This window comes from Passer montanus, unplaced genomic scaffold (genome assembly GCF_014805655.1).
Source record: "Passer montanus isolate IOZ18808 unplaced genomic scaffold, ASM1480565v1 scaffold135, whole genome shotgun sequence".
Taxonomy (NCBI): domain Eukaryota; kingdom Metazoa; phylum Chordata; class Aves; order Passeriformes; family Passeridae; genus Passer; species Passer montanus.
The window spans coordinates 76,065-88,439 of NW_024360386.1; the positions used below are offsets into that span (position 1 = coordinate 76,065).

Below are 12,375 nucleotides of genomic sequence, written 5' to 3' on the forward strand. Positions count from 1 at the left end.
TTTGAGGAGAAAATACCTGCTGTGGGCACGGGGTCCAGCAGTGAAGAGGCTGAGTGGCCTCAGGGTGTGTTCCTGAAGAGATTTTCTCTTTGTGGAGAAGGCAATGACAGGACAGGAGGACCCTCCTCAAAACAATGGTTTTTTTTTCCAGTTAGAAGTGGAAATTCATTAAAGTGCTGCTGTTGCTCATCAAGGATGACCCAGGCAAGGCCCACACAGAGGAGGTGAACAGACTCACTGAGCAAATAAAGATTTCCCCACACGAAGAGGCTGAGGGAAGGGCAGCTGCTGAGCTGTGACAGCCATGGACACACGGGGCAAATGCAAAAAGTTTAATTCTAATGAACCTTCTGGAAGAGAAAGACTGGAAGAGGTTTTAGAGCGACTTCTGTGAGGCAGAGAGAAGTCTGAGAAGAGGATCCGTGTTTGACAAGAGGATCCGTGTTTGGGAAGGGAGCCATGCTTGATAAGAGGATCCGTGTTTGAGAGGAGGATCCGTGTTTGACAGGAGGATCCGTGTTTGATAAAAGGATCCATGCTTGAGAGGAGGATCCGTGTTTGATAAGGGGATCCATGTTTGATAACAGGATCCATGTTTGGCAAGAGGATCCATGTTTGACAAGAGGATCCGTGTTAGATAGGAGGATCCATGCTTGATAGGAGGATCCATGCTTGATAGGAGGATCCATGTTTGAGAAGAGGATCCGTGTTTATCCCTGAAAGAATTTCCTGCCAGGTCACGGGCACAGAAACCAAGACAGAAAGAAGGATAAATCAGAGGAGCTGCAGCTGCCTGTTCCAATGAGCACCTTGTTTGTCTCTGATGACCAAAGTATAAACTTCTGAGTTTGGTAAGAATGTACAAAAAGCACCCAGGATAAAATAAAAACTGTGTGAAGCCTTCTGGAAATGGAGTGTGCTGCTTTGTATTGTCTCTGTCTCAACCACGACAAAAGACAATCCTGACTGAGCTGAGCTGGAGGAGCTCAGGGCCTGCAGGGGCTCCAGGAGAGCTGCAGAGGGACTGGGGACAAGGGACAGGAGCCAGGGAATGGCTGCCAGTGCCAGAGGGCAGCCATGGATGGGATCTTAGCCATGAGGAATTGCTGGCTGGGCTGGAATTGCCAGAGCAGCTGGGGCTGCCCCTGATCCATGCAGTGCCCAAGGCAAGGCTGGACATTTTGGGACACTGGGAGGTGTCCCTGCCGTGGCAGGGTGGCACTGGATGGGATTTAAGGTCCCTTCCCACCCAAAGCATCCCAAAGCAATTCCCAACTCCGAATTTAAGGCTGTCAGTCATTCCCTGGTGATCACAGCAATCTGAAGTCACGAGGTGCCAAGAGCACCTGAATTTAAAGGGCAGCTCCAACTCCAGAAGCCAACAGCTCATCCTTCATCCTCCTCCCTACAAGCAATCAATGGTCTTAAAAATGTTTAAAATCTTTAAAAAGGTTGTCCCAGCTCTTTTGTGGCTCATAATAATCCTTCTTTAAAATATTCAGGGAACCTCAGGAGGCTGCAGCTCCACAAAGGAAAAGGGTGGGGTTGTGTTCAAATAATATATAAAAATACATTTATAAAATCTCTTTATTATTTGTTTTTATCCAAGGAATCTTTGCTGGAAAAACTTCTGCCTTCCCCCAGGGCCACCACCTCCACGTGGGCTTGTTTGGATTAGGGAATTTCTGGCAATTTACCACCAATTCAGGTCCTGATCACTCCCTGAGCACTTGGGTGATGCCCTGAGCGGGAGCAGGACTGAATCTCGAGGTTTTGGGGCAGAAAAGAGAAACAACAAAGGATGAAAATTTCATTTTTAAGCAGGAGGTGGGGACAGCCTCTGTCATTTCCCACCACTGCCCCTTGTTCCAGACAGTCCTGGCCTTTGTGCACAGACATTTTGGGATGAAGTTATTACAAAGGAAGATGAATTTTCATTGTCAGGAGGACGCTGCCAAGTGAAATATTCCACTTTGTGCTTTTATGTTTATTCACCACCGTGTGGAACGTCCTCTCCGAGGCCTGAAAGTCGTGCTCGTGGCCTTTAATATCCGGAAAATATTGATTTATTAAAAAACCCGAGTTTCAACCAGACCTCAAATTATAAACGATGTTTTATTTTAACAGCTCTGACTGTTAGAACATAAATCCTCAGCCCCAAGAACTCTCCTAGTAACTAAATAAATATTTGGCTACTGAACTTTGATAGCATTTCCCACTGGGTTTGGTTTAATTTTGTTATTTAATAACAAAAAAAAGCCAGAACAGAGCAAGTGTTGTCACCAAGGTATGGAGAAGGCAAAGTCTGGGTTACAGGAATATTAAAGCTACCTGGAGTAATTTGGTTTTAATTGTTAACTGATTGTATAACCGTAATTATCCTTCTGGATCCAAAGGATCTGATGGAAAGCTGAGGGAGGAGTTTGAAGTCCTGCTCTAGAGCAGAGTTGGAAGCCACAGGAAGGATTTCAGTCACCCAGAGAGGCTCTGCTGCCAAAAATGATTTCATGGACATAAAACACTGTGACTTTGTTCAGCACCAGCAAATTCACCTTGTGAAATTCCCAGAAAAAAAAAATACCAAAAGTCTGAGTGATTTTCAACTCCCAGGAGAGCTCAGCTGCCCCAGTCCTGGGGGCAATCCTTCCCTCAGGATTCTGCTCCAAATTCCCAAACCAAACTGCAGAAATTCCCTGTGTCCTCACCACATTCCCCTGAGGCCTGGGATCCCCTGGAGCTCTGTGGGTTTTTATTCCATGCTTTTCCTTTTCCAGCTCCAAATTCCCAAACCAAACTGCAGAAATTCCCTGTGTCCTCACCACATTCCCCTGAGGCCTGGGATCCCCTGGAGCTCTGTGGGTTTTTATTCCATGCTTTTCCTTTTCCAGCTCCTCAGCTGTCCCCCTGAGACAGCAGGGGATGCTCAGGATTTGTCCAACACACGGGATTGAATTCCAGGGATGCTGGGCAGGAGGAAGAGCTCAAACCAAGAGCTGTTGGAACCCAGGAGAATTTGAGAATTCCAGCCTCTCTGTGCTGCAGGCTCTGAGCCCCAGGAGAACTCTGCACTGAGCTGAGGCCCTGGAGAAGCTTCCAGAATGGAATGGCAGAGCTGGGATTGTGGCTGTGCAGTTTGGACATAATATAATATAATATAATATAATATAATATAATATAATATAATATAATATAATATAATATAATATAATATAATATAATATAATATAATATATATGCCTTCTAAGAACAAGGAGTCAGCTTCTCAATTCCTCCTCCATCTGGAGAACCCCAAAAATACCACAGTTAGTTTTGTGTTACAAAATTGTATAAAGGTATGAAAGTTAACGGTATATGGTATTATTACTAATATTTTTAAAACTGGGTTTTAAATTTTTAAACAGTATTAGTAATATAAGTTGAATCCAGCTCTTTTCCCAGTGTTTTTCCCTCTCCAAGGCAGAGCTGAGAACATTTTTGGGGTTCATCAGCAGCACCTCTGCCCGGGGGATGAACTGTGGGGTGCTCCAGAGATGAGGGCAGCCTCTTCCCAGCCTCCAAAACCCAACTCCAGCAGCAGAGTTGGGCTTTGTTCCCTGCCTCCCCTCACTTCTGTGCTTTGGAATGGGAGCAAATCCACTTTGTTCTGATTCTTACTTTATTTTTTTTCTTTTAGTTATTTTTAACAGAATTTTTTTGTACCCTTTTAAATGTTTTAAACCCACTTTGCCTTTCTCCTAATCCTATCTCACAACGTGAAAGAAGCACACTAATAATTAACCAACACCAAAGCCCACCACACTCATCAACACACGAGCGAGAAAATTTAAAAACTGAAAAAATCTTGAATTAGCAAACCAAAACCACTGCACTGACCAAGCTCTGAGCTCCTCTAAAATGCTCCAGCAGGTTCCTCTGGCTGCCCAATCCCACTGGAATAATAAAAATTCCCAATTAATGGGAATAATAATATATATAAAATAAATAAAATAAAATAAAATAATAATAATAATAATAATAGTAATAAATTCCAAATTAATGGGAGTAATTCCTAATTAATAGGAAATTCTGCTGGTGCCTTCTGACATCTCACTCAGGAGACAGTGAAAAGTTAAAACAACAAAATCAATCTCTGTCCACAGGCTGAGGATTATTTTTTGCAAAGATTTTTTTTTTTTTGTTTGGATTCTTTTTAGTTAAATGAATGAGTTACAGGAAAGCTGGGGAGGGAAGGAAAGCTGGGCATGGATCTCTTTTGCTTCCAGGGGACAAAAACTGCTGGTGAACTTTCAGGATTTGCTCCAAATTATTGGAATAATTTTCCAATATTCATTAAGGGATGCTGCTGAGTAGTTCCACGTCCAAAAAAGAACATTTCCCCAAATTTCATCAGGCTTGAGCCTTCTTTTCCAGGAAGGGATGTGTAGTCCTGCCCTGCTAGCCAAGAATTAGGGCACATGAACACCAAATATTGAAATTTTAAACATCACAGAGGTTAAAAGTCCTGCTTTGGGTGAAAATAATGAAAATGAAATAATAATGAAGCGAGCTCTCCCATTCTCTGCTACCCAAGGATTCCACAGGAGCTGCTTCCCTTTGGCTCCGCTGCAATGTCCAGGCAGAATTCTTCCCAATCCATCAGCAGTGCCAGGAGAAAGCAGCAGCAGCACTGCAGAAATCATGTTCCTTTGTATGAGGAGAAAAGGCTGGGAAAAGGCTGCTTGAATGGGAAGAGGATGACAAAAAAAAATAAAATTGGACGAGCAATTAATTTGATTTTGAAGCTTTCAGGAGGGATCTATTCAACCAGCACCCATCCTGCAGGAAGTTTCTAAGCCATCAATTGGCTAAATCTGGCCCAGACCAATTATTAAGATTTAAATGAATGCCCCAGGAGCATTCACGTGGCACTGGGAGGAACTGGGGCTCAGCAGATGATGCTCTGTGCAAACAGATGCTGAGAAAAGATCTTTGTCCTGAGAAAAAGCCACAGCACAGGAGCTTTTCCCAGGAAATTCAGTGTGGATGAATTAACAGGCTTTTCCCAAGGGCTTGCCATTGGAGCTCCTCTGATCCAGTGTCACAAAATGCTTCAGTGAATGGCCAGGAGAATGGAATCAATGGGATAAAATGCACATTTTGGGATGAAAATGTTGCTTCTGTCAGCATCAGGCCGAGCTCGGCCATCCGTTTTTGCCTGGCCAGGAATTTCCACTCAGCCAGCAGAGCCCACTGGGGCTTTGCTGTCCCAAAATGATGGATCAGGAACCACAGGGAGAGCCAGGAGGGGCTTCCCAGGTGGGGAAATGAAGGATAAATGTGAAGGCAGGTGAGGACTGAATTAAATTCAACTCAGGGACTGCACAGAGACCTCAGGGGCTCTGCAGCCTCTCCCTGGTGCCCTGGGGATGTTTTAAAATCCCTGCCCAAGCTGCAAACCCTTCCGTGACCCCACAAATCCCATCCCCTCCAGGCTGCACCCTCCCTGTCACGGGGCTCCCAGGCAGGGAAGGAGGAAAACGACAATCTGGGCAAATTGGACTTGTTATTTTCAACAGCTTCTCCTCCTCCTCCTCCTCCTCCACTTTTACAGCCAAGTGCCAATCAAGGAAGTGATGAATGGGGATGGGAACGTGCAGCCTTTGGAATCTCACAGGAGCTGAGCCATTCCCAGCGTGCAGGGAAGGGGAATCTGCCTCCTTCCAGGCTTTCTCTGGCATGAAATGTAGGAACAACCTGGTTTGGGCACAGGGAGTTGTCTCCAAAAGAATTCCTGCTGGAAATATTGGAATTTTTTATTTGCTCCTCTGAGTTAGTTCCTGGAGTTGGGGTTGGGGAAACTCCACCATGGTCATGGCTCAAATGAAACATTCCTTTGACAGCACTGATTTTGGGAATTCCTGCCCAGAACCACCTCCTTTAGGTCAGAAAATGCTGCTCCCTTCGTCACGTGGCTGATCAGAGCAGCACCAGCCAGCAGGACAAGGATTCACCTGGATTCAAACAATCCTTTCCTTCCCCAATCCCAGGCACTTCCTTGGCTTGGGTCACAAAGACAACTCTCCAAATGGCTTTGTCAGAACAACAGAGTGAGCAGAAATTGCACCAGGAAAAGCTTGGGTTGGATATTGGGAACATCTGGATATTGGATTTGGGGCATTTCTTCCCAAAAAAAAGGCTGCCCAGTGCAGTCCCCAGCCCTGGAGGGATTTACAGCCATGTGGAGGTGGCACTTGGGGACATGGTCAGTGGTGGCCTTGGCAGGGCTGGGAATGGTTTGGATGATGTCCAAAGCCTTTCCCATTTCCCAAATGATTCCATGATTCTCCTGTGGACACGACTGTGGTTGTGTTCGAGGGTCCCAGGATGAGGGAGGAGATGAGAATCTTGACTCCATCTCTCAGAAGGTTTATTTATTATATTATGATATTATATTATATTATATTATATTATATTATATTAAAATGCTATACTAAAACTATACAAAAAAGAATAGAGAGAAAGGATCCATCAGAAAGTTAGGAAAGCATGGAATGATAATAAAATCTTGTGACTGCTCACAGCCTCGACACAGGTGGCTGTCATTGGTCATCAAATAAAACCAATTTCACATGCTGGGCAAACAATTCTCCAAATCACATTCCAAAGCAGCAAAACATGGAGAAGCTGAAGCTTCCCAGCTTCTCAGAAGAATCCTAGCAAAAAGATTTTTCATAAAATATTTCTGTAACACACGGCAGCCGTGAAAACGCCGTAAATTCCTTCCTGCTTTTTGCTGCTGCTCTCCTTGAAACCCATTCCCCGCTTCCCACCATTTTTTACCTTATGAAATCCTCCTCCTCCTCTCTCTTGGGCCTCAGCTGCTTGGGCTGAGCCATGTTGCTCCAGTTGGGCAGGGATTTCAGGAGCCTGCTGATATCATCATCCTTGGCCCAGGAGGCGCTGATCACCAGCTTCTCGTCCGACTGCACGATGCCCCTGCAGGGAGAGCAGCCAAAACCACTCAGGGAGGGGCAGATCCTGATCTGGGGACACCTCTCATTTAATTCTGTGTTATTAATTGTATTCCATGTCACACGTGGGGACTGAGCAGTGAGGGAAGGATACAGAGAGGAATTCCACACGAATTCCTGATCACCAGCTTCTCGTCCGACTGCACGATGCCCCTGCAGGGAGAGCAACAACCACCTCAGGAGGGGCAGATCCTGATTCTGGGGACACCTCTCATTTAATTCTGTGTTATTAATTGTATTCCATGTCACACGTGGGGATTGAGCAGTGAGGAAAGGATGCAGAGAGGAATTCCACACGAATTCCTGATCACCAGCTTCTCGTCCGACTGCACGATGCCCCTGCAGGGAGAGCAGCAACCACCTCAGGAGGGGCAGATCCTGACCTGGGGACACTTTTCACTTAATTCTGTGTTATTCATTGCATTCCATGTCACACACGTGGGGATTGAGCACTGAGGAAAGGATGTAGAGAGGAATTCCACACGTGGATGGGACAGGGTAGGAAATTCCCTTAACACACAACTCCTGATGGACTTTGAGACATCTTCTGAGGGAAAAGGGGCCAATTTCCCAAATTCTGCATCTCCAGCTAAATCCTATGTGGGAAACTGAGTCAGGGACTGCAGCGGGGAAGAATTTCTCTGTTTTTGGCAGGGTAACTGATCTGAATTCCTGACTGGGGATTTCAGGAGACAAATGGGATGCTGTATTTGGAGGATGCAATCCAGGGCCTTAAAGATTCTAATTTCCAACCCCTGCCATGGCAGGGACACCTCCCACTGTCCCAGGGTGTTCCAGCCTGGCCTTGGGCACTGCAGGGATCAGGGGCAGCCCCAGCTGCTCTGGCAATTCCAGCCCAGCCAGCAATTCCTCATGGCCAAGATCCCATCCATGGCTGCCCTCTGGCACTGGCAGCCATTCCCTGGCTCCTGTCCCTTGTCCCCAGTCCCTCTGCAGCTCTCCTGGAGCCCCTGGAATGTGCTGGAAGCTCTCCCTGGATCCTTCTCCTCTCCAGGGAACATTCCCAGCTCTCCCAGGCTGGAATGGACTGAGCCAGCAGAGACTCTCCCACACCCCAGCACCCCCTGACAGGGACCTGGCAGAGCCATTCCAGCCTCACTCTCCCAGATCCAGGCTGGAATTCTGGGGCAGAGAGGAGGTGTCAGCAGCATTCAGGTGGCGATTTGGGGAATAAATAGAAATAAAAACAACAACACCACCCCGAGCATCTGCGTTTTGCGAAGGAAAACAGGAGAAAGGCACCGAGACAGGAGCCAGCTCTGAGCCACCCTGAAGGGAACAGCTCATTTCTCATCCCACCCCTTCCCCATCCACCAGCAAAACAAGCTCAGCTCAGGAACCACACGGCATTTGTGAAAATGAATTTGTCACACGCGCTTCCAGACAAATTCCCCCTTCCCTCTGAGTTCCATGTTCAATCTGTCACACACAAAAGGCTGAGTTTTGTTTCCAGCCACACGAGACCTCAACATTCCTGTTGGGCCTTCTGCTGCTGGGAGGGAGGCGGTGTTCTTCCACTCGGGGGAAACAAAAAATTAAAAAAAAAAAAAAAAAAAAAAAAAAGTATTTTATTTTTCACCCCGGTGAAAACTGAGGGGGTTTAAAGAGCTCCACCAGCAGCTCTGATATCCGAGATGGAAAAAGGGGATTTGATGCTATCTGGGCATTGCTGTGCCAAGGCAAGACAAGGGAAGACATCAGCCAGGGCTTTGTCCTCTGCACATTTCAGTGACTGCAGCAATCCTCTCCTTCCCTTGGGAGTCCATTTCACACTTGAACAAATCCAACTCTTGGATAAAAAACCTCCTGCTACCGAGCTCGTGTTTTATTTCCCTCAATTTCATCCCATTACTCCCCGTTATTTCCCCTCTCAGCTCAGCTCTCTCCACGTCCACTGTTTGCTCTCCTCAATTATTTCCAGCCTTATCGTGGCCCTTCGGATGCCCAGGACTCCAGGGCATCTTTGGGAGTGTCCTGATGGAGTCACACAGAGCCACCTCTCTGTTTTATGATCCTTATCATCCTCAAAACCCCAATTGCTTGTGGATTTGCTGGGGAGGATGAATGCTCTGACAAGCTGCAAACTCAGCCTGCTGTCCTCGCTTTTCCAGGGGCAGAGTTTTCCAAGAGCCCAATCCATGATTCCAGCTTTCCTCACCTTCTGGTGGTGAGGAAAAATCCCAATTGTTTGTGGATTTGCTGGGGAGGAGTGGGGGGAGGATGTTGGGATGCTGTGACTGCAAACTCGGCCTGCTGTCCTTGCTTTTCCAGAGTCAGAGTTTTCCAAGAGCCCAATCCACCATTCCTGCTTTCCTCACCTTCTGGTGGTGAGGAAAAATCCCAATTGTTTGTGGATTTGCTGGGGAGGAGTGGGGGGAGGATGTTGGGATGCTGTGACTGCAAACTCGGCCTGCTGTCCTTGCTTTTCCAGAGTCAGAGTTTTCCAAGAGCCCAATCCACCATTCCTGCTTTCCTCACCTTCTGGTGGTGCCCCTGGAATCCTGGAATGGTTTTGGTGGGAAGGGACCTTAAAGCCCACCCTGCCATGGACAGGGACACCTCCCACTGCCCCAGGCTGCTCCAGCCCTGGCCTTGGACATTCCAGGGATCCAGGTGAGTGGACAAGATCCACGGATCCACTGAAACCAGCGAGCTCCAAAGTAATCCAAGGAACAGCCCAGCATTGCCTGGACCCCTTGGAATTACAGCCCCACTCTTTCCCAAGGCTCCAGCACCTCCTGATTTTTCCTGGCGTTGGTTTTACCCCCTCATCAAGAAGATGCTGAAGAGGCTGGAACATCCCCAATCTCTGTTGGACACCTGGCTTTTCCCAACTCCTTTTTCCCACATTTTCCTCCCAGTTTCTCAGCCAGGGTTCCCCCTCTGGACCTTCAATCCCATTTGTGTCCTTGAGTGAATTACCCCAGGACAGGGTGACATCTTTCAGTACAGCTCTGAACTCTTCCTTCCACTCCCCTTATCCCAAACTCCTCCATAATTTTCCTGCTGCTGCCACAGGGAGCTGACCTTGGCTGGATCCAGGTGCCCACCAAGCTGCTCCATCCTCCCCAGAGGACAGAGGCAGGAAAAATGATGGAAAAAAACCCTTTAATGGTGGAGCTCCATCCTCCTCAGAGGACAGAGGGTGGAAAAATGATGGAAAAACCCCTTTTATTGTGGAGCAGACACCATAAAATACGAAATATCAGTCTGGAACAGCTGTCCTGGGATATGTCTTTCCCAAAATCCTTCCCGTTCCCAGCCTGCTGGTGAGGGAGGGACAGCCCTGACGCCGTGGCCAAAATCCTGGTGTGTGTCCCACCTTCCCAGGTACCAATCCTGCACTCTGAGGAATCATTTCTCTTCTGGGAAATCATATGGGAATACCCCTGGACACAGCTGGGGGCTGTGGCTTTCCAGCAGGAAACATCTGGAAGCCACAGGGGATAATTGGGCTCCTCTGCCTTGTGCCAGGTGGATTTTTTGGGATGATTTTTCCCTTTTCCCACGGCTAAGGTGATGTTTCCATGCTGAGCTCGGGCTGCCAAGGTTTAAAAAGCAGCTGGGCCAGGCACCCACAGCCTGAGGAAACACCTTTGGCCCAAAAAAGAGTCAAAAAGGCAACTTAAACCCCGAAAGTTCATGGAAGGAGGGGAAGATGCCACTAAGAAGCAGCAAAATGAGTGGTACAAGCATTTCCTGGGGAGTCAAAAGTTCCCGCTTGGCTGCCCCATTTTGGCTGAATGAATTTGCTCTTTCTCAATAAAAATGGGACTTGGATTTATTTTGCCTGGCTGGAAAGCAGGAGGGGTTTCTTTTCTTCACCATTTTGAGCGATCCAGGCCCAGTTATTTCCCAGCTTTTTCCCCCAAATTTAGCTGAGAGAGTTCAGCCAAGGGAGGCTGGTCACCAAAAGCTGCCTCCAGAGGATTTCATCACTTTTTAAACTCTCTGAACCACATTTTGGTGATGCCCATGCCTTTTTAAGACAAAAAAGACTCATTTGGGTGAGGGATTCCTGTGCCCAGAGCCTTCAGAGAGGCTCAAGAATGAACAAGGTGAGGATGAAGGTGGAGAAGAAGGGGGTGGACACACAAGACAGAGCTTAGAGTGGACAACAAAATAAAAACGTGCAACTTCAACGTGGACATGAATAATGTTGGCAAACTTATGTAGAAAAACATGGAAAGAGATCAATTTTTGCATTTGAGGCAGCAAATTTTGTCAGAGGAGAAGGGTGTTGGCAGATTAAAAAGAAGGGCTCCTGTTCAGGGCAGCAACTGTGAACTGGGTAGGTTTCTCCTTTCAGTATCTCCAGAAATCCCACAAAAACGGTTTTATATTCAGGTTTTTAACATAAAATGGTTTTTAACTCTGGAGCTGAGCTGCTGTCCTGGAAATCTGCTGGAGACGGGGGTTGGACACGACTGGGAAGTGCTGCCAGCACGGCAGGAGGTTTGGGGGCTCCATCTCCCATTTTATTTGCATTTTCAGCCCCAGCTCCTCATCAATTAGTCAGGAATCAGAGCTGACGTTTGTAAACAGTTTGGGTGGCAAACTGGAACTGGAATTTTGGAGAAAAACACGATTTGCAGGAGGCACCTCACCTACGCTGAGCTTCCAAAATTCGTCATCAATTAACACACGAGAGCTGCTATTTATAGGAATGTCCCATCCCATCCAGCCCCCTTAGGTTTGATGTTTTTCTTTTTAAATCCCTGGAAAACACGACATGAACAATCTCAGCTGTGCATTTCCCAGCGCTGCCGTCCTTCCCGAGCTGTTCCCGCAGAGAGCTCCGGATCAAATCCCGCCTGGAGGAGCCTCCCTTTGGATGCTTTTCACCCACATTTGCTCACATTCCCCCTGAAGGAACGAAAATCCTCCAAAAAAACCTCTCTGCCTTCCCAAATTCTCACTCTTTGCCACCCCAAGAGCAGCCCAGCTTTGCCGGATGGGATCGACGGATGGGATGGACTCCCAGCTCCAAGGAGATTTTAAGGAGCTGTAGATAATCCTGACTCCACCACATTTCCCGGGGATTTATCCATGCCAACAGCCCAGGGAAAACCCTGGAGCAGAGGGCAGGGCTGTGTGGAGCCCAGATCCCTGCAGAGGGCACAGCATCCCCACGGATGGGAGCGGGAAGGCCGGGAGCTGCTCCGCTCCCCCGCATTCCCGGGAATGGAGACGGGTTTCTATTTCAGTCCTTTGCCAGCAGCAAAACGACAAGAAACATTTCCTGTTTGTTTTTTTCCCCCTCTCGCTGCAATCAGGAGATGGCCAAATTAGCGTTGTCCTAATTAGCCCTCAGCAGGTGCCAAAGCCAGGAATGGCAAAGGAA

At 47.5% G+C, this 12,375-nt stretch overlaps 1 protein-coding gene across 1 annotated transcript in view; it reads right to left on the minus strand.

The window, feature by feature from the left end:
- Positions 1 to 12,375, minus strand: part of EXOC4 (exocyst complex component 4) — a 316,410-nt gene that overhangs the window by 44,696 nt on the left and 259,339 nt on the right. Inside the window, exon 13 of the mRNA XM_039699489.1 lies at positions 6,820 to 6,975. Coding sequence (XP_039555423.1) covers positions 6,820 to 6,975 — 156 coding nt within the window. The remainder of the gene's footprint in view (positions 1 to 6,819; positions 6,976 to 12,375) is intronic.